The sequence below is a fragment of the Camelina sativa genome, chromosome 3 (assembly GCF_030686135.1).
Source record: "Camelina sativa cultivar CO46 ecotype springtype chromosome 3, ASM3068613v1".
NCBI classification, from domain to species: domain Eukaryota; kingdom Viridiplantae; phylum Streptophyta; class Magnoliopsida; order Brassicales; family Brassicaceae; genus Camelina; species Camelina sativa.
In genome coordinates this window covers 13,107,908-13,129,912 of record NC_141882.1, presented here as the reverse complement: position 1 = coordinate 13,129,912, position 22,005 = coordinate 13,107,908, and the positions used below count along the sequence as shown (strand labels likewise).

Sequence of the window (22,005 nt, the reverse complement as noted above, 5' to 3'; positions counted from 1 at the left end):
AACAAAACAAAATGTTGTGTTATTATTATTCTTTTTTTGGAATGTGTTTTACATAATGTTTTTAAGTACATATATTTTTATAATCCAGTTATAGTTCTATGATTTTGGAAATAGTATATTTTTTGGACGCCCACGTTATCTAAATGTCGATATATATTATATTTGTCTTGAATTAATGATAACTTTACATTTGTATGTACTAATGTACATTGTAATATAGAGAATTCATTATTTATATTAAAGAAAAATAGCTATCCCCAACCAAAAGAGGGAACCCTAAATTTAATACCGGCGAATGTTTTCAGTGAGTAGATTGCCTGCCAAGTTCCTGATGAAGGAGGACGATGAGAAAGACAGAAGACAAGTTCCTCTTGACCTAGAGATTGAGATACTCACTAGACTACCTGCCAAGTCTCTTATGAAGTTCCAATGCGTATCGAAGATTTGGTCTTCCATCATCCGAAGCCAAAGTTTCGTCAGTTCTCACTACGCTATGTCCTCCACGATCCGATCATCGCGGTTTCTAATCGCTTTGGGTGCATCAGACAGGTGTACGTTGGTCTTCTCCTCTTCCTACGAATGTGAGAAATCTTCTTCTTTGGCAACCAACCTCGATAATGACAATACCAGTGAACTTTACCGCGGGCGCCTACTATGCTTCCGTCCATGGCTTAATCGGGTTTACTAAGAGTCGTACGTTCATTCTCTGTAACCCCAGCACCAACAAATACACTAATCCTACCATGTGCCGGGCCACGCACATTCTGGGGATACGATCCTGTTGGAGATCAATTCAAAGCATTGACCATGGTGTCTCATCCTTACTGGCCTCCTGATTTTCTCCGGCACGAGGTTTTAACACTTGGAGGAGGGGGAGGGCCTTCTTCATGGACACGCACTAAGGTTACCAGCCCGCCTTATTTCGCTGTTACCAAATCAGTATGCATCAACGGTATTGTGTATTATGGTGCTTGGTCCCCAAGAAATAGAAAGGATCCGGTGATTATGTGTTTTGATGTCAGATTTGAGACGATCAGTTTTATCAAAGCGCCTTTGCCTGTTGTTTGCTGGGAGGGCGAATCAATTCTCATCGAATACAAAGGGAAGCTAGCTTCCGTTGCAAGAAACCCTTATGCTGATTTCCGTAGTTTTGATTTATGGATACTAGAGGATGTGACGACACATGATTGGTCCAAGCAAACGTCTGAGCTTCCTTTCTCTTTGGGGCCAGGTAGGTGTATGACTTCCCCGGGCACCAACAAGGCTGGTGAAATCATTTTCGCACCAAAAACCCTCTCAGCTTATGTTGAACCATTTTACATTTACTATTACAATGTTGGCAGAAAAGACATCAGAAGCGTTAGGCTCCTAGGAATTGCTGACGATGAAGAGTTTAGGCGCCGTTACGGAATCACAGGGGAATGTTACGTCTCCATCTCACCCCAACACGTCGAAAGTATTGCTTCTCCGTAATTTGGTTTATGTATCCCTTTCTTCAAGGATCTCAATTTTTAATTTCTCCATCGCAGCATCTACCCAAAAGTTGTTGGTCATATGTACACAAGAGTATTAAAAGACGTGTTCTTCATGCTAGCACATCTTTTAGGTTTACCTCTATATTATTTAGCATAAGACTATCTCCTTGTAACTTTGGCACTCTGGTAAATGCTAATGATGCGTATTCCATCATCATGAAAAGTGACTATTGCAACTTCCATTGTCGTTTGTCACAAACCGAACTTATATACTCATTTTGGAAGGCTGGTGACCATTTTATCCACACAGACTCATTCCAGTCCCTCTCTTTTCAAACACCAAGTTGCAAAGGTACTGAGCATTTGCTTGTCCGGTGCTATGAACCATCCTGAAGAAGGCACTTGTATCTCTTGATAGCAATTCTTGTGGACTATCATATTCCAAAACCTAAAAAAATATTGACATTTCCCATAGTTTTTATTATGTAACGAATCCCTTTATCCATATTTGGACGAGAAGATATAATAAAGTGAGTTCCATGAATTGTAATCCTGGCATTACCTGACCGGAGCTAAGCACAAGGATTTTGTCACAGTCGACGATGGTATTCAATCTGTGAGCGATAACAAGCATTGTGCAAAGCTTGAACTCCTCGCGGATGGTCCTCTGTATCAGAGAATCTGTTCTGACATCAACAGATGCAGTTGCTTCATCGAGAACAAGGATCTTAGATCTTCTTAGCAATGCACGTGCTAGACTTAGCAGTTGCCTTTGCCCCACGCTGAAATTCTCACCTCCCTCAGAGACCTTCACAGAGTGATGAGCGTTTGGTCAATAATCTCAATCATAACAAAACTAACACAAACAATGCTAATAAAAGCCCTGATTGAACTACACCTCTGCATCAAGGCTGCTGATGACATATTTTATATGGGCCCTTTGTAGAGCCTCCCAGAGGTCAGCATCATTGTGCTCACTAAATGGATCGATATTGAATCTCACCGTCCCTAAATTAAAGAAATGATTCTCATAATGAATACCAGAATGCAGGAATATACTTACAAGTTACAATGTTGTCTTAAATTAAACATGAACCTGAGAAAAGAACTGGTGATTGTGGTATGATACTTAGGACCCTGCGTAAATCAGTCAGTCCGAACTTAGCCACATCACTATCATCAATCATAATTCTTCCCTTTTCTATTTCCACGATCCGAAATAATGCGTTCAGCATGGAAGATTTTCCTGCACCAGTTCTTCCTACCACTCCTACTTTCTCACCTGGAGAAACAAAAAAGGACAGTCCATGCAATACTAGAGGAAGCCCGGGTCTGTACCGCAGGTGAACGTCTTCAAACTCAATGGATCCTCTTGAAGGCCAGCCAGATACTGGACGATTGTTCTCGATTATCTCTGAAGCCTCAGAAGCAAGATCAATGTAGTTACCGACACGCTCAACAGAATTCAAGCTGTTCTCTGCTCTGCTAGCTTGCCTTAAAACACCACTTAACAGAGTAGTGATATTCAAAGTGTAACTAAGCAGGAGTCCCATCGTAGATGCAAAAGCAGCTTGGTTCTCTGCATTCCCATTTTGCAGAACCGCAAACGTTGCAGTCAACCAAATCATGATACCCCCAAGAGTCTCCAATCTTATAGTGAGCCAACGATTTGAGCTCGTATTTGCAAGAGTGAACCTTATGTTGTTGTCCATGGATCTTCCATTAATCTTTGCCATCCGGTCATAGGCTTTATAGGCTCGAATGCTTGACAAACCATTCAAAGCTTCTCCAAACTGAGCATAAATAGGTGATCTAGTAATGGAATCCAAACGTCTAACTTCGCGGGATGTGCTCTACAAATCACAAAATGATGTCAAGTCCAAGAGGATCATATGGTTTAACAGCAATTCTCCATGTATTTGAAGAAGGAAGTACCTGATAGTAGAGATATGCTGCATAGAACAGTATTAGGAGTGGCATTATTGCCCACAATGAAATTGTACTGACAGTCCCTATTAGTGCAAATGTTGAGAGGAGTTGCCATAGCTGGTTCATGAACATATTCATTAGGTTGGCCACGTTTCTATCTATATCACCAATATCCTTAGAAAATCTGTTTATTACACGTCCAATTGGATTAGTGTGGAAGAAGAGCATAGGAGCTCGAAGAATAGAACTCAGCATCGCGTCATGGAGTGTTTTGGCGGCACGTAAACTTGATGTGATCAGCCAAAAGGAGATGGTAAACGTGACAGCCACCTGAAACAATGACCATAAAAGTCGTCAACTTCGTGTGATTTGTCAAAATTAAATATCTCAGTCTTTTACAGAAACAAACCTGACCAAATCCGAGAAGTGCATATACGACAATGTAGAAACCGGGACTATAACTCTTTGACGTGCTTTGTTCTGTCCAAAAACTTAACCATGTGCTACTTGAAACTCGGAGAACTTCAGTAGATAAATAGCATGCCAATAGAATCATAACTACCCATAAGCCACCTACTGCTTCTTTATACCTGAAAGTTAAAAAGCATCTTATAATCATCTGTGTGTATAAAGAATAAAGAAATGTTATATATTTCGAGTCGGATGAATGTTGAGTTAAGTACCTCATCAGAACATTCCAACTAACGATGCCAGTTTCCCGTTCTTCTTGCTTGACAAGCACGGATCTTCTCCGTTTCCCTTGCTTGGTACTGCCCTGATTTCTTTCACTCACATCAATCGTGACAGTAGGACTCGGCTTCAAAATGTTCTCGTCATTTGTATTGACCTCTTGGGCATCCATTTTTCCAGCATTTTCCATTAGTTTCTTGAACAAACTCCCACTTTTTGACAGCTCTGCAAAGGTTCCTTCCTCTTTAATCATTCCTTCGGAGACTAAAATTATTCTATCCATTAAAGGAAGAAAATGTAGCTGATTTGTGACAAGAACCCTCGTTTTCTCCTTCAGCTCATTCTTCATACAGCTATCAAAGACCTGTTAGTTGATTCAGTTAAGCCTGTCCTTAGATGCACCTTAAATAATTACTCAGAAATAAAATACTGTATCTGTTAGCTTGAGGAGATTATGATTTATATAATGGATCAACCATATGAATACCTGGTGAGCAACTTGAGCATCTAAAGCACTCAAGGGATCATCGAATATGTATACATCTGAATTTGAGTAGACTGCCCTAGCCATTGAAACTCTCTGCTTTTGCCCTCCACTAATATTCACCCCACGTTCTCCAATCTCAGTAAAATCACGGCCCTGATTATAAGCAAAATTCAGGAAGTTACTAAGAAATGTTATATAAACTCAGGCTGTGTAAGTTTTTCTTCCACTTAACTGAAAGCAAATCAAGATCTTGTTGTAAGGCAGTCGCATCAATAGCCCTCCAATATCTTTCAGACTCAAAATCTGACCCAAATAAAATGTTGTCACGCACCTGCAATATATTAACACATGCATCGGGTACAATTCCAGCCAAACGAACTGACCAAATGGAAAAGAAAGGCGACTCACAGTGGCATTGAAGATCCATGAAACTTGAGGAACATAAGCTACAGAGCCTCTAATAACAACGGTTGAGGTTTCAGCATGAGATAACTCCCCCAGCATTGCCGAAATAAGTGATGTCTTACCTTCTCCAGTTCCACCGACAATTGCAACCAAGCTGCCCACCGGTATCTCCAAATTTATATCGGCTAATGTGGGCTTGGTTGCCTGAATATTCGAGCAAATGTTGTGGTCAGAATGTCATGTATACTGTGCATTGCAGAAGCTAGTATTGCATCTCAACATAATTTCAAAAAGAGAGGAATATTTTGAGGATTCACCTTTGTATCCCATGAAAAATATCCATTCTTAATAGAAATGGCTGGAGCTCCAGGTTGAAGAGGTGGGTTTTGTGCTAAAATTCTCTCTTCACTTAAAAGTAGTTCCTCAATGCGTTGTAGTGAAACATTTGCGTTGACAACCTAAGTAGAGAAGTAGAAAAGATAATTGAATATGAAGAGTGATCCATGGGCATATGATGGATCAAATGCAGACTAGTAAATTAATAGTTAAAATATAACTGAGGTATATGAAACAGCTGAGGAGGGTATGATTGTTAAAATAACCTGACTTAGTAGATTTGGTAGCATGTTAAGAGGAAATCTTAGAACTGCGAATAGAGAAAGAGATGTGAATGCCCTTGCTGGTGTCAAATCTCCTCCAAGCAGAACAAAAACCCCAAATGAAACCACAGTCACAACTACGGGGATGCTGTTCAGTATAAAACTGTTGAACTGGAAGAGCAAAACACGTTTGGGGATTAAGTTATTTAATGTGGAAGACATATCCCTAAATGTAAGTCATATACGGAAGTTAGTGCATACAAGATACGTAAATCCTGTCGAAATGTGTTAGAGAAATGGCAGGTAGTATAAAAACAAAGATAAGGAGTCATACAGCTGATAGTAACTGCGCCTTTACGAAACCATGAGAGCTCTTCGTTTCTAATTTCTTGAATCCGAGACTCAAAGCTCTTCTCCCATGCATAGCATCTAACAAAGTTGGAAAATTCCAACGGAAAATAGTAGAATAACTAGTTTAATAATGTATCATTCAAAAAAGCTGAAACAGAAGTAATGAAGATTATCAATCATACTTTACAGTATCCATTGATGCCAAAATCTCATTTGTGATACCGACTCTTTTGTCAGTCCACTGGAGTCCTTCTTTAGTCAGTTTCCTCATTTTGCTTATAATCAGAGTCTGTTTATCAAGAAATAGAATATGTGGACTTGTTGTATGTGAAACATATGCATTTACCACAAAACTTGTACAATATTAAAACAGGGTTATCAACAGAATGAAGCTAAATACCTGGAGAGGAATTAAGAGAAACAGAATCAGCGAACCAAAAAGTGAAGCAACTCCTAGTTGTTGATAGAGAAGAATCATAGACACAATGATGCGAAATGGAGCAGACCACAAGCCGTGTAGCTGTTGCGATAGTTGCTGAAATAATCAGGAGACTACGTTAGCAGTTACAAATCCACAGTTGTTCAAAAGTAGTATATATCAGATTAAGAAAGTTAGACGGGACGTTTAACTGAACCTAAGTATACCTGAAGTGAATTAGCATCCGTTGTTATCATGTTTGTGACCTTCCCTGAAGCAAAATTCTTGCGAGCTTCGTGAGTTAGTCTTAGAGATTTGTGGAATATAGCTGCAACCTACAAAGTAACTAGCATAATATTAGTTGGAGAATAAACATGACTAAAGTGATCATACAAGTCGCAAACATTTACCAGAGTTGATCTCAACCGAAATCCCACCCGCCAAACATTCTGAAAATATTGGGCTTCACAAAGCACTCCAAATGTCTGAAATGAAATTGAAATGGAGACAAAATTATGGTAGAAAACCAAACATGACAGTTTGGAGAAAAGGTAATGAGCCAATATAATTTTAGAAATCAGTAACAAATTTTGTGATACATACCACCCCAATGAATATTATGAAAGCATAGACATATCCAACCCAAGCTGGATCACCTTCTTGCATTGACTACATAAAATGATCAAAGATTTCTATAAGTTAGATTCAATAAACGAAGGAGGTCTGCAGAGTACAAGCAGCCTATTAAATAGAGCTCATCACTCATGTATGAGAACTATATGTCACTGCGTTATTTACTCATTTTTATATATGTAAAACCTTAAAAAACAATGAGTAATGACCGTTGAGTACATCATGTACATGTTACACATAAGTCAGAGGCCAGAAACAACTATGCAATATTTTTTTTAGTAAAAATTAAGCAGAAAGAGACCTTACCCGCAATAGATGGCTCAGTATCACTGGTCCAACAAATTGAGAAAGATCATTTCCAATCTACAACACGCTAAACAATGCATAAATTGCTTGAGGGTTGTCAAATACAGAATTGAACATAACTGTGGATGCAGGTAAAACCTGATGCACAGGAAAATAACAATCAAAAGCTTTTCTGGAATCTCTTTTAGCCAGCCGAGATGCAAGATCACAAGTTTAAGCAACCATCATTCAAACAGCACGACAACTAAACCACAGTATCCTTACCTTGAAAATACCAGCCAACCAGAACCTACAAAGATGGAAAAGAGAAACTTAATGCCAGTGTCGATAATGTGTGGCTTTAAGTAAAAACTACATGGAATACACGGTTTTTAGAAAAACCGTCAGCTTTTACCTTCCACCAAGGCTACTATTTAGTGCTCGGAGAAGCCATGGCTTAAGTCTCCGTGATTCTTCAGTCCAGCACCTTTGGAATCTGTCAAAGCACTCATCCAGTGAATACGAATGTTCTTGATTCTAAACGAAATCTTCTATCATGTATATAAAGAAGATATATACTGCAGAAAGCAAAAGCCAAGCAGCAACACTTCTGTACCTTGTGATCAGAGTTTCTGTTTGGTCCCATTTGTCTAATTGCCAAACATCCTTCTCAGTTATTGGCTTTCTGTAGCCTAACTGCATAAGCGGCGTGATCCAACCAAAGTATATTCCTAAGACAAGAAATCCAAATCAGTAGAATAATAGACTGAGCATTAAATAATTTTTTTTCATCATTTCCGGGGATACCTACTGGAAAATATGCTGGCATGTCGCTCAGGACAAATGTGATCTCCCTCGCGAAGTGCATCATATTCAACATTGTCTAATGGTTCATCGTTTAGAATATGGTAACCCGGATAAGGATCAAGATCAGGAATGTATATAAAAAGAAGAGTTCCAAAAAGAGCCTGAAACAGAAACCATATGAAACAAGACCTAGATTGTTAGCACATGGCTCGCCTCCTCTAAAAGCGAGCTATCTATAAGGTAGATATTTCTGTAAGTTTGAAGATTTTGGATGTGATTTCTGAGAACAATAAACTGCAAACTTATACATAAGGAAGTTGTTCTAACAAACCTGGGAGCATCTAGAACTGATACAGAGATATAGAGCAGTTCTGCAATAGCAAACAGAGGAAATCCTATTATGAAATTCAGGGCTATCCACCAAATCGAGTTCATTTCTATGAAATATACAATAACAAACCTATTGATTGAGTTCTTGAGAGGCAACACAAGGTCCAGCAGGACAGCATCAGCAACCAAAACATAAACAACACCGAATCTCAGGTACCATCGGAACTCTTTGACATATTGTTTAGTTTCAAGCCCAACCAAAACAAGCATGGAGAGCCAAGCGAATGCCTCTACCATCAACGATGCAACCTGCCAATGAATAACACCAGAATCCTATTTTATTTCTTTCCTACAACTTTCATATCAACAAGAAGGGCTTATGAAGTTAATCTCCACACAACCATATGATTACAAATCAAAGTTACTCATTGAAAGTCACCTCAAAGGGAGGAAGACCACGAGTCTCTTCATCGATGTCAAATAGTGAAATCCCCATGACCAATCTCAGAATAGGCTCAATAACACAGTAACACGCCAATATTCCAAGCACACAGTTATAGTATTTCTTCCTCAAAAGATATATCTGAGCTTTGGTATTGTAGAAGATGATCCATATCCGGTAGAGACACAAACCCAGAAGAACAAAGTGAGAAACAAGCATCACTAGTGAGTCAATGGCACACGGCGTGTAAGCTCTAAAGGCACCATCCACTGCTTTTCCCCAAATTCCATCTGCAACTGGCTTGCAGTACCAATTCAAAGCTTCAAACCCCATCTTTTTTCAATCAAACCTTCATTATACAAAGTGGAAGAAAACAAAAAAAAAAAAGGCATTTCCTTAATACTATACAAAAAGGCTAATACAACAACACACACACACACAGTTTCATGCCCAAATTTAAAACCTTAACCAAGGCAACTGTCATAGATTATTACAAGCAAGAATTGACACCAGTAGAATAACAAAGTGGCGTTTTTTTTTTTTTGACAAGCCACTTAATGTTAAGGTTCCAAAAGCAAAAAAGTTAATTGTAAACCTTTACGAAAGTCCATTAGCAGTAGTACCCAAACCAACTTGAACGCTACTAATACAGAGAGATGAATTAGGGAGAAGAAGAAAAGTATTACACTTTTTGGCTTCGTGATATTTTCCAAGAAGACCCAAAAAATTGAAGCTTTTGCCAATAGTGAGAAGACTAATGTGTAGGAAAAGCCAACCCAACCCGAAAAGCACTCTAAAAGCAGCGTAACGACGAACCAGTCAGTGGTTAGTGGAGGGAGTGTTTGGTTCTTCTTCATAACTAATCCAAACCCACTTTAAAAAGAAGAAAAAAAGGATTCTCTTAGATAAGACGCATTGCGAATTCCGATCTCTACATGTGTCTGTTAGTGTAACTCTGTATTCACGTGTGTGATTGATTTATGAGAAAAAAAAAAACATTTATTTATTAGTCACACCACCATTGACGTTTGTCAGAAATGGGAGATTAGGTATGGAGACGAAAATTAATCATTAAGCAATGTGAAATATTTAATTAAACAAATTTTTTTCAATTGGATTTTCTTGTTTTATAAGTCATGGCTTACGTGCACAAACCCCAATCAAATCAACTTTTATGTATATTTTGGCTATATGCATATGTAAACTACAAGGTAGTATCGCATGCGCGGGGATAATACTTTCTTCTTTTTAGAAAAAAAAAAAAAACAAATTATTTGTAATTCTATTTTTGTTTGTTTTCACAATTTTCCAAATCCTTTTGGATTTTATATATAATTTTTGTGGAAAATGCCATTGACAAAACATGGTCCTGTATTTTTCCAATTAACATTGGCTCGTTTGAGTTACTTTGTATCGAGAAATTATGTCCAATGGTTGGTTAGCAACTTAGCCATGAGTTCAAACCAATGTTTTTTTTTTCTTTTCAAATTTGCGTTAAAGATGAATTCCAACTGTGTCTATATCATCCAATCCTCGGGTAACTAAACACTCTTTCTCAAAGAAGCGTAGCCTAAATATATATAGTTACACCACAACAAAATGGGCATTTTTGTTTCGTGTATCCAAAGCAACACAAATCAAAGTTCATCAAAATGGGACTTTTTAAGGTCCAAGTAAATTGTAAGCCTTTCATCGTTTGTTTACATCTCGACATTGTCCCAGTCAAACGATTTCCCTTCTAAATTGTAATCTGGGTGTTGCATTCGGTTCTTCGCCAATCTGCTCATCACCGCAAGCCCTGATAGTATATTACACAAAATTATTAGATCAAGATACTTTCAACATTTCGTAATAGCCGAATCTTAAGAATAACGTTTACCTTCGACCATTTTGTAAAGTGATGGCCACCACCGCTCTCTAGAGATGTCACTTTGGTTAAGAGAGTCTTCAATCTCTTTATCATGCTTCCCTTCAAGAACACTGCGTAGAGTGACGACGGCGTCCTTTGTTCTCTTCAAAACACTGCTACCATCTTCTATAATAAGGCTCTCAAGGTCGTTGTGAGATGAAGTCAGGCTCACAGACAAAGCAAACTCAGCAGCTGCAGCCCAACGAGAAGAAGCTTGCCATTTCCTCTGACCTTCTAAAGGTTGTGATGATTCATCTCTTGTCCGTTTGTTCTCAAGTACTATACTACGCAAGTACTCAGCATTTGCAGCTCCTGTGCTTTGAACCATCTTCGAGAAAGAACTTTCTCCGTTTGAAAGAAGATTCTCTGGTGTACTGAATTCCTGAACCTGAGGTGTTAAGAAATTTCAATTTATATTAGTTGAAGACATAAAAGCAGATCTCAAAAGTAGGGTTTGATTGATGCAAATAGTGTAGGACGATGAAGTCTGCGTACTTTTCCAGAATCAAGGACGAGAACTTTGTCGCAGTCGATGATAGTATTGAGACGATGAGCGATAATTAGCATCGTGCATGACTTGAATTCTTCTCGGATGGTCTTTTGGATGAGAACATCAGTTCTAACGTCAACAGCAGCAGTTGCTTCATCAAGAACAAGTATCTTAGATCTTCGCAACAATGCACGTGCAAGACTCAACAACTGTCTCTGTCCAACACTGAAATTCTCTCCTGCCTCAGATACCTGATCAAAACATACTATGTTATTACCGAACACAATAGACATGCTAAAAAGAAAATGTTTAACTGAAGTACCTCAGCATCAAGACCAAGAGGATTTCTGCGTATAGTATCTTTCAAGTGTGCCCTCTCAAGCGATTCCCAAAGATCAGCATCATTGTGTTCACTAAATGGGTCAAGATTGAATCTCACAGTACCTAGATACAAATGACATTAAGAAAGATAAAACATCAGAAGCAGAAGTTTTAATAAAGAAATACCAGAAGCAATGGGAGACGTACCTGAGAAAAGAACTGGCGCTTGTGGTATAATTCCGAGCACTTTACGTAGGTCCATCAGTCCAAATCTGCCAATGTCACATTCATCGATCAAGATCCTTCCTTTTTCCAGCTCCACAATCCGGAATAAGGCATTCAAGAGGCTTGATTTCCCAGCGCCTGTCCTTCCAACAATTCCCACCTTATCCATTGGAGAAATCAAGAACGAAACCCCATGAAGAACAGGAGGTAACTCAGGGCGGTAACGAAGAATAACATCCTCAAATTTTATGGATCCAGATGATGGCCATCCGGGAGGTGGACGATTGTTTTCAATGACCAATGGAGCCTCTGATGGTATCTCGATATAATTTCCAACACGCTCAACCGAGTTTAAACTATTCTCAGCTAGACTCGCAAGTCTCAGTACAGCTGTTAAGGAGCTGGTGATACTTAAAGCATAACTGAGAAGCAAACCCATTGTAGATGCAAATGCTTGTTGGTTCTCTGCTCTTCCATTCTGCATGACGGCTAATGACGCAGTCAACCAAACCATGAGACCTCCCAAAACTTCTAAACGGATTCCCAGCCACCGATTTGCAGCCATGTTTACAAGTGTGAATCTAATGTTATTATCCATTGATCTTCCATTAATTTCAGCCATCCTATCATAAGCTTTATAAGCTCGGATACTAGATAGTCCATTCAATGCCTCTCCAAATTGAGCATAAACCGGTGATCTTGTAGTAGAATCCATACGTTTAATTTCACGAGATGTGTTCTGCAAAAAGGAAAAAAACAGGGTTAACACACAACAGATATGATTGGACTTTTTTTGCTGACAGTTGAGATTAAAGGACCGATGTACCAAAGACAGGCAAACTTTTATAATCATGAAAACTCAAGTCTAATGTGGAAAACGCAGCCTATAATAGAAGACTTGACACTATCAGTGTTCTTTTTGGTCTCAGTTTTCGATGTCTCAATCTGTATTCTTTGAAAGGTTTATGAATTGAGAAATCATTGCGTCTAAAAGGTATTTTACCTGGTAATAAAGATAAGCTCCATAGAACACAATCAACAGTGGCATGATGGCCCACAGGGACAGAGTGCTGACAATGCCAATCAAGATAACAGTTGAAAGAAGCTGTGCGATTGAACCCATAAACATGTTTACAAAGACTGCCACAGTTCGATCAATATCACCCATATCTTTTGCGAATCGATTGATTATCCTTCCTAATGGATTGGTTTGAAAGAAGACCATTGGAGCCCTTAGTATGGAACCAAGCATAGCATCATGCATCTTTTTAGCTGCATATAGACTGGACATAATCAACCAATATGAATTGATCAATGTCACAGAGACCTGAAAACAAAAAGAAACAAGTATTAGCACAAACATTCTGCTCTATGTATCCTTTTCTTCTCCATTTTGTTTTTCCGATACTTTGGCGCAGAAGAAGCATGGTGTACATTTTTCTTAACTAATCTGCTTTCTAATGTTCAGTTATATATTGTTTTGCGATCATGAGTCGTTAAGATAACGACTCAAACATTTACCAAATGCAGCTCATACCTGTCCAAAAGAAAGAAGCGCATAGACAATATTATAGAATAGGGGTCCATGAGTCTTTTGAGTTCCTGCATCAGTCCACTCACTCAACCAAGTGCTGCTTGAAACCCGAAATACTTGAGTCAAGACGTAACATATAAGGAGCATCATCACTACCCATGCACCTCCAAGTGCATTCTGGTACCTGGAAAAAAATCACTACTCATTAATATGGCCTTTAATTACGAAGCTTAGCAAGGAAACATGACTAGGAGGTGTCAAACAATTTATAGAAAAAAAAGACACCACAGATAAATTGACATATTGCTGAACCAATAAGAATGCGTCATATTTACTGATATTTCCACTTGGATAAACAATAAATAGAAAGAAAAACCGCAGTAACACAAAAAGAAAGAGCAAAATTCCAAAGGCCAACTAACCTCTCCAGGACTTTCCAACTCACAACTCCAGTTTCACGTTCTTCCCGCTTAACAAGCACAGAGTTTCCTTCTTTGGATTTCTTTGTCTCGCTTCCATCCTTCTGCACATTATTAGTGTTTCCATTCTCAACTGGTCTTACAGACGTTTGATCTGCTTCAGCTTCTCCACTTTCTTCTGAATATTCTTCAACCTTCCCAGCATTTTCCATTAACCTTTGGAACAATGGGCCACTATTGCATAATTCTTCATATGTTCCTTCCTCTTTTATAGTTCCCTCATGGACAAGTAGAATTTTATCCACTTGTGATAGGAAGTGGAGCTGGTTTGTAACAAGTACTCTCGTTTTCTGTCCTAGTTCTCTTTTTATGCATTTTTCAAAAACCTATACATAACAGCCAGTTCTAAATATCAGGTGGCAAACAATAAGAATATTCATGCAGATTGGAAACAAACGTTATAGAATTCGAGATTTAAAGATAACAAAGTATTGTTCTATCTGAAAGAGTCTTTGGCTAGTTTACCTGCTGACCAACATGCGCATCAAGGGCACTCAATGGGTCATCTAAGATGCACACATCGGAATTTGAGTAAACGGCCCTAGCCATAGAAACCCTCTGCTTTTGTCCCCCACTGATGTTAACACCTCTTTCTCCAATCTCCGTGAGATCACCACCCTATAAATTAAGAGAAAGAATAGGAAATATACTTAGATACCTGAGAACTAGAAAAGAGAAGTCAATGCTATCAATGGATCTGATGCAATTCTCAATTTGTTTCGATTTACATCGCACCAACAAATGTTAAGTTTCGTTTCACATAAGGAATTTTTGATGCACATGGCAAAATTCTGCACAAAACTTACGGGAAGTAACTCGAGGTCATGTGTCAGTGCTGTCACATCAATCACCCTTTCATATTTTTCTTGGTCAAAAGGAGCCCCAAACAATATATTGTCACGTACCTACGGATGTAAATTACAATCATCAGCTCAAAATCACTTGAGATAAAACACTAGTAAAACCAACAATATATGAACTTACTGTTGCGTTAAAGATCCATGAAACTTGTGGAACATAAGCGACTGATCCTCTAAGAGTAACTGTAGCATCAGATCTTGCAGGAAGTTCCCCTAGCATAGCAGATATTAGGGAGGTTTTTCCTTCTCCGGTACTGCCAACTACCGCAACTAGGCTGCCAAGAGGTATGTCCAAGTTGATGTTTGACAAGGTTGGCCTATCCGCCTGTATATGTATACTTCTAGCTCACTTTTTGTCCTTCAACGACAATATGTAATAACGAAAACTAGAAGACGTAAGAAAATGGGATAAAATAAACAAAGAAGACCTTTGGATCCCAGGAGAAGTATCCATTTCTTATTGAGATAGCTGGCTGTCCAGGTACAATGGGAGGATTCGGTAAGAGAACTCTCTCTTCAGTCGATAGTACCTCCTCCAAACGGTTCAAGGATACATTAGCATTTACCATCTACAAAAGTAAAACTTGGTCAGCATCTGCGAAACAAAATTATGACAATGACTGGTCTAGAAAAAGAGGTAGAGGTTAAATATAAAAGAACAATTAGAAGCAATCATTACTACTGATGCCACACTATTCATACTGGACACGAATACATGGTTCAAAGGAAAATCACCTGAGTTATAATGTTCGGAAGCATAAATAAAGGAAACCGAAGCACAGAGAATAGAGAAAGTGACGTAAACGCTCTTGCAGGTGTCAGATCTCCTCCAAGCAATGAGAACACACCAAATGAAACAACAGTCACGAAGACAGGAATGCTGTTTAGTATGAACATATTGAACTGCAGAACAAATAGAAGACCAAAAATGAGTCAGAAATTAACATGAAAAGAGGAAATCGAAATACATTTAAGGCAATATATGTTATATAGAATGCTGCTACACATGGCCGATACAACTAAAACAATGTTCACTGAACTAGAAAAGTACATAAAATGCCCTCAACACATCTTGATTCTTGTGGATACCATTCTCAAAATGGTCAAAGTCATTTAACTAGACGAGCAGCTTGGATTTGTCTTTATATACAACCATACTGTTACGAGAACGACCAGTATATGACCAAGAAAACTATTGCACACTATGCATACAGTCTATAGAAGCAATTAATATAATACACTGCACTCAAGCCTTACCGCTGACAGGAGTTGTGCTTTTCGGAACCAAGATAATTCATCATCACGTACAGTTTGAACCTTGGACTGAAAACTGTTTTCCCAAGCATAACACCTACGTTATATGGGTTTAGTGAGTTAAAGAATTGCCTCAAACATCCAACTATGCAAAAAAGAAACACCAGGTTCCAGTGTTCTAAAGTATCGTACTTCACTGTATCCATTGCGGCTAAAACCTCATTCATTAGGCCAATTCTCTTGTCAGTACGCTGCAACCCTTCTTTTGTTAACTTCTGTGTTTTGCTTATAATAACAGTCTGGATCAAAAAAACAAGAAAATGAATCATAGTCGTTGATCTGAAAAAGAATTGAAGTGATGAGAGAGAAGCAGAGAAAATTAAGAAACAAATGAGCACTCAAAATCAAAATAAGATCATGAGGAATTATAAAGATATAAGAACCTGAATAGGGAACATCAGAACAAGAAACAATGCACCGATGATCGAGGCAACACCCAATTGTTGGTAGAGGAGAACCAGCGCTACAATTATACGGAATGGCGCTGACCACATGGTATGAAGTGATTGGCAGATTTGCTGTCACAAACAGGAGAAAATTTAGGAATAAGACCAGCTATCAGCTAGGTAAACACTTCGAATTCAAGCCGAAGCTTTGATAAAAGCATTACTCAAAGGTAACTTTTTGACTACATATCAAGCAAAATTAAAGGTTTATTGGCTAACAAAGGAAATTCCAACTCCTACAACCGCATTAAAAGAATCTTATAATTAGCTTTCAGAAACAGTGAATAACTTACAGGAAGAGGATTATCTTGGTAAACTGCATTTGAGACTCATATTTTGAGGTAGATTCACAACTATGCAGTAAAACTTAATACTGAAAAACAGACAAAGCCAAGAAAGGAAAAGGCAACAAAGATATATACCTGCAGCGACTCAGCATCAGTTGTCATTAAGTTTGTTATTTTTCCTGTTTGAAACTTCTTACGGCCCTCATTAGTTAGCCTCAATGACTTCCGGAACACAGCAGCAATCTATTAAGGGAGACAGTCATCAGCATAAATAAGCAATCTAAAAGCATCTGTTATAGTTTTCAACAAACAAATCAGTACAGGTTTTGAATGAAAACATGAGAAGCATAGCAACAACAGAAGAAACTAAGTAGCAAGGATAATTGATGTGTAACTTCATCTTACCAGTGCAGATCTTAGCCGGTAACCAACACGCATCACATTTTGGAAATATTGAGCTTCACATAGAACCCCCAATACCTGAAATTGTCAAAATCAACATCAAACACTTGCATAGATATATCCTTTGAAGTCCATGCAAGAGATAGAAAAAAAAGGAAGCGGAGAAAATGTAATTTGTTGCAAATTACATACCACTCCAACAAAGATTGAGATTGCATAGATGTAACCTATCCACGCTGGTTCATTAAGTTGCATTGACTGCAAAAAATTTTAAGACCACATTAAGAGAGATCGTCAGAACATAATATCCAAAGGATGATAGGATTGTGAATCTACCAAGAACGTTTAAACACTAATTTTAGCCGGTAGAAATATGAATCCATCTGAGCGATCCATGTGAATGGCCAAATTACATAGCATTGTGTTATATAGGGGGTGTATTGAAACAATGATTTTGGAGGATTTGATGGGATTTAAAAAATTTGGAATTTTGATAGATTTTAGGGGAGTTGTTATGATTTAGGGTAAAATTCTTTCAAATCCCACCTAAAACCATGAGATTTGTATTTCTGTATTTTTAACTAAACAAATCTTCCAAAATCCTCCAGAATCCCTAAAACTTATTAAAATCCAAATCCACAAACTGTTTTGAATAACAGTGGATTTCAAAGTAGATTTTTAAATCATCAGTTGAATAACAGTGGATTTCATGAGACTTTTTAAAATCTATGATTGAATAACATAGGATTTGTAACTTTTACACAAATCACTTAAAATGTCAAGTTCAAACACAATGTGAACTGGGAAAAAAAGAAAAGGGCAAAGGAACAAACCTTTAGGAGCTCATTCAGTAGAAGAGGCCCCACGAATTGTGAACAGTCATTCCCAATCTGTGATACAATTAAGATTAAAAGGTCAAAACACTTGATTAACTAATTACAAAGCACATCATTTAGGAAATATAAGACCTCCGAAGCCATCAATATTATTAAATAGACAAAGAAAAAGACTGTTACTAAATAATGTAAAAAAAAAACACACACACACAAGCAAGAGAAACAAAAGTACCTTCCAGAACCCACCCCACCAAAACCTACAAAATGCAGAAACAGGTTTCCATAAGACAAACAGTTCATAAGGATGATAAATATACTTAAACTCACAGCCATAAGATAAGAGGTTTATCAGTTTCTAGTTGTTCATAATGCATTAACAATTACAACTAAATGCTTCCATTTGAAAATTACATATCATGACAAAGCCCAAACAATCAATTCATATTCCAAAGATACGAGAACACATGACTGCAAAGATGATTCTCTTTACCTTCCCCCAAGGCTGCTATTCAGTGCTCTCAAGAGCCACGGTTTGGGCTTTTGTAGTTCCTTATCCCAGGACATCTGGAAGCTAAAAAAGAGATGAAATTTTATCACGCAACCATGCCAGTCATAGACAGGATTATAACAAATATGATTTATAAAATAAAATAAAAAAACCTCCTCATGAGAGTTTCAGTTTTATCCCAAGTGTCCAGATGCCATACATCCTTCTCCGTGAGAGGCCGTTTCGATCCCAGAGTCATCAACGGATTCAACCATGAAAAGAAGATTCCTATGGGGTAAAAATATATTGGTAAGGTACGTAATAGTCAAAGTTCAACAAATGTTGAAGAATTTACTATACAAAATGTTGCGGCTTAGTCAAAGTGATGATCACTAAGCAAAAACTTCGGTCTCACAGTCACATTCCACTGTTCCTAACTTCATTTCTATAAAGAACGGAAGCAGAAGTTAAAAAGAAACTGAAAATACTATAGACAACTCGCTGTTTAAATGTGAAAACATTTATAATGACCGGTTACAACTATTAGCACTCCATTAGAAATTTCTAGATTCAGGGAAATATTTAAGCTCAGAAGAAATTCCAACTTAGATAGGTAGTAAGTGAAAAGAGATCAGAGATGTTGTGGTGTTCTCACAATAAAATAGAAATGCATATAGATAACTAAATTCAAACGGTGGGAATGAGAAATGTAGAGTGACATACTGTCAAATAAATTTGCATGCCGCTCAGGACATATATTTTCTCCTCCAGGAAGCTCTTCATACTCAGAATCCTCCGAATTTTCAGTCGCCACTGGTGTATAACCAGGGTGGGGATCCAAATTAGGGAAATACACAAACAAGAGAATTCCAAATGCAACCTGGATCCAAAAGCCACCCTCAAGGTCATTATCAAAAGACAGCTGTATCATCTATAGCCTGATTTAGACACAGCAGATGGTACCGAGCAGTTAAGAGAATGCAAAAAGAAAAGAGTCTAAATGTGCAAACCTGAACTGCCACCTCGCTTATGTAAAGATACAGTTTAAAACTGCAAAAAAAAAACAAAACGTGACATTATACACTATAAGTTCATCTTGCAGACCAAATGCAACGACTTTCCATAAACCACATAGATTGCAAACTTTACCAACCTGCTATAGTACTCCTTGACTGAAAGAACAAGATTTAACAACACCATGTCTCCCACAAGAGCGTAAATGACAGCAAATCTGACATACCAACGGAGTTCATGGATATACGTTTTAGTTTCCACAACAGTCATAACCAATGCAGAACCCCAAGCAAAAGCTTCAAGGACCAACATGAACGCCTATCAAAGAAAGCACAAAAAAACAGCATATCTTTTAGACAAAACGTACAGAACAACAACAACAAAAAAAAAAAAAAAAAAAAAAAAGCAAAGGAAGTGATTACACGAACCTCATACGTAGGGAAACCAGCTCCATCCAGATCTAAGACAGAGATCCTCATAACCAATCTAAACAAAGGCTCACCAGTACCATAAGCAGCCAAAAGAGCAAGAAAATAGTTATACCATTTAGACCTCAAGCAGAACTTGACAACTTTGTGATCCTTGGAAGTGAGCCATAAGCGATAAAGACACAGAATCAAGAGAACAAGATGAGAGATGCCAAGCACGAAAGAGTCAATAGCACAAGGAGTGTATCCACCAAATGCATAATCCACTGTTTTTGTCCACACACCATTCTGCACCGGCTTACAATACCAATCCAACGGCTCAAACCCCATCTTCTTCTTCCTCAATACACAATTAAAAATCCCTCTGCTTTCAAAGATTATTATCCTCTCAAAACACTACACATCACAAGTAACTAACAATCCTCCAATCTGCAATTTAAAAAAAAAAAAGAATATAGAAATCAATGATTTTGTGGTTATGAACTCAATGAATACAAATGGCGAGAAATAAAGTTGGGAAAAAAAGCTTCACTGGTTATCATATAATAAGTGGAGATAGAAAACTTTAATCCCAAAAAAGGAAGAACAGAGACAAGCACCACGCAAAAGTAAGCAGTTTTAAGCATAGATTCTCATAAAACTCTTGAGAATTAACAAAAACAAAGTCATCAAATAGAAGATGATAACATCCAAGTTTCTATCACCAGAAACTAAAAAAAAAAAAATCTACAAAAAGTCAGATGGCTCCCTCTCTCTCTCTATCCATGAACAGTATTGTATCGTAATCGATTCGTTTTATGATTCACTGTTACAACAGACTTTATCAATCGATAATACGCAAGCGAAATGGAGAAAAACGAAAACATCGAGAGTGCAATCTCGCCGCCGGAGATTTGGAAAAAAAATATCAATCAGGAAAGACGTAAACGGAAGAACCTCATTTTTGGCCGGAGAAAAGGTGACTCTCTCTCTCTCTCTCTCTCTGGCGTAAGCTCTCCTTTGGCAGATTCTGAGAGAAATGAGATTTTACAGAGAAGATGAAAGAAAAAAAAAATGAATGCGTCACTGCTTACACTAACAGAGATCCATCCATATATATTTGGAGATTTTTGCCCGAAAAGTCAAAAAAGCTTCATGAGTAAAACAATCACCACCTTTTTTCTGCTTATTTTTTTTTTAATTTTCTTACACTCATTTAAAATAAAATATATATAGATATATTAATAATGATGATATTACTCCAGATGACTTTATGTATATATATAATGATTTTATCCAATTTTTAGTATATTTTGAAAATGACAAAGTATTAGTACTAATTGTTTTGCCCAAAAAAGAGTACTAATATAGTGAGTAATTATAATTCATTTAATATGAATACCCAATATAAAAAATGTAGATGTTGTAGAGTAACGAGACCAATTGGTTGATGGTCCAAGTGTACAAACAATTTCACTCGACAAATGATAGTATTAGATTTACTTGTTAAGTCATAATCCAAATCCAACGAACAATTTTGACGATTAGTGTGTTTCTTAAATCTTACTTAGCTATCAAATGAAATCAATCATATTCTTATAAGAAACAAATAATGACTGAGAATACTTTTCCTAATCAATAAGGTCATAAAATAATGGCAGCGCATGTAAACAAAGTCGAAAGCACGACTTCTCTCTAGCTTTACAAGTACTACTAGACCAAAAATATTTCAACTCTCTGTCCCAAACACAAGACAATTAAAATAATTGTATTTTTTCCTTTTTCAAAACAAATGATCAGAAAACTAATAGAAATTCTCTTCCGAAATCAAAGTAGATATAGTGCACACGAGCAGATGTACCTTTTATATCAACGTTTCTATAGTGTAGTTGGCCAACAAGAGACGAAATCAACTCGAATGTTTTATCAAATTGTCACTAACCTATCATTTCAGTTATATTAATTACTTAAGTTAATTATTAATATCTTTTCGTAAAGAAGATCGATATGCCATTAAACAACTTAACAGCCCACGAAGTAAATTTTCTTTGAAAACATACGTTACTGTTCTTTTAGATTATATGGCGATTAAAATATAGATATACCAAAAAAATTACAACATAAATAAAATTTCTTAAAAAAA

At 37.4% G+C, this 22,005-nt stretch overlaps 2 protein-coding genes and 1 pseudogene across 20 annotated transcripts; 1 reads left to right on the top strand and 2 right to left on the bottom strand.

Moving 5' to 3' along the window:
- Positions 1 to 135: 135 nt before the first annotated feature.
- LOC104777066 (ABC transporter C family member 12) lies at positions 136 to 9,822 on the bottom strand. Of its 17 annotated transcripts, XM_087503748.1 has the most exons (28): positions 9,538 to 9,728; positions 8,849 to 9,200; positions 8,540 to 8,718; positions 8,411 to 8,450; positions 8,084 to 8,240; positions 7,889 to 8,003; positions 7,688 to 7,768; positions 7,558 to 7,582; positions 7,294 to 7,350; positions 6,958 to 7,023; positions 6,765 to 6,839; positions 6,582 to 6,689; positions 6,337 to 6,471; positions 6,119 to 6,225; positions 5,920 to 6,014; positions 5,589 to 5,756; positions 5,304 to 5,444; positions 5,109 to 5,190; positions 4,990 to 5,038; positions 4,814 to 4,912; positions 4,582 to 4,734; positions 4,088 to 4,458; positions 3,814 to 3,994; positions 3,411 to 3,734; positions 2,572 to 3,328; positions 2,374 to 2,483; positions 2,038 to 2,283; positions 136 to 1,923 (listed from the first exon to the last, which is right to left on the bottom strand). In XM_087503748.1, exons 17-28 carry the CDS (start codon positions 5,314 to 5,316, stop codon positions 1,774 to 1,776), a joined length of 2,535 nt encoding a protein of 844 aa, XP_087359874.1. In that variant the 5' UTR covers positions 5,317 to 5,444; positions 5,589 to 5,756; positions 5,920 to 6,014; positions 6,119 to 6,225; positions 6,337 to 6,471; positions 6,582 to 6,689; positions 6,765 to 6,839; positions 6,958 to 7,023; positions 7,294 to 7,350; positions 7,558 to 7,582; positions 7,688 to 7,768; positions 7,889 to 8,003; positions 8,084 to 8,240; positions 8,411 to 8,450; positions 8,540 to 8,718; positions 8,849 to 9,200; positions 9,538 to 9,728; the 3' UTR covers positions 136 to 1,773. The 17 variants fall into 17 exon arrangements, 16 of the variants coding, with proteins under 16 accessions (XP_087359874.1, XP_010499572.2, XP_087359868.1 ...); XM_010501270.3 differs by having other exon boundaries at positions 4,990 to 5,190; positions 9,538 to 9,822; XM_087503742.1 differs by lacking the exon at positions 4,990 to 5,038 and having other exon boundaries at positions 4,814 to 4,884; positions 9,538 to 9,802.
- LOC104778951 (F-box protein At1g30790 pseudogene) lies at positions 332 to 1,770 on the top strand (annotated as a pseudogene). The gene has a single exon (XR_015592253.1). The product of XR_015592253.1 is annotated as an F-box protein At1g30790 pseudogene (transcript).
- Positions 9,823 to 10,402: 580 nt separating the features above from the next.
- Positions 10,403 to 21,114, bottom strand: LOC104777065 (ABC transporter C family member 1). 2 transcript variants are annotated; one of them, XM_087503703.1, is made up of 28 exons: positions 20,820 to 21,114; positions 19,884 to 20,312; positions 19,595 to 19,773; positions 19,452 to 19,491; positions 19,165 to 19,321; positions 18,615 to 18,729; positions 18,445 to 18,525; positions 18,187 to 18,211; positions 17,952 to 18,008; positions 17,311 to 17,376; positions 17,122 to 17,196; positions 16,852 to 16,959; positions 16,367 to 16,501; positions 16,116 to 16,222; positions 15,927 to 16,020; positions 15,405 to 15,572; positions 15,098 to 15,238; positions 14,794 to 14,994; positions 14,616 to 14,714; positions 14,275 to 14,427; positions 13,753 to 14,135; positions 13,334 to 13,514; positions 12,800 to 13,123; positions 11,779 to 12,535; positions 11,573 to 11,694; positions 11,256 to 11,501; positions 10,731 to 11,148; positions 10,403 to 10,649 (listed from the first exon to the last, which is right to left on the bottom strand). In XM_087503703.1, the coding sequence occupies exons 2-28, from the start codon at positions 20,211 to 20,213 to the stop codon at positions 10,552 to 10,554; spliced, it is 4,860 nt and encodes a 1,619-aa protein (XP_087359829.1). In that variant the 5' UTR covers positions 20,214 to 20,312; positions 20,820 to 21,114; the 3' UTR covers positions 10,403 to 10,551. The 2 variants fall into 2 exon arrangements, with proteins under 2 accessions (XP_087359829.1, XP_087359831.1); XM_087503705.1 differs by lacking the exon at positions 20,820 to 21,114 and adding an exon at positions 20,416 to 20,805.
- Positions 21,115 to 22,005: the final 891 nt, after the last annotated feature.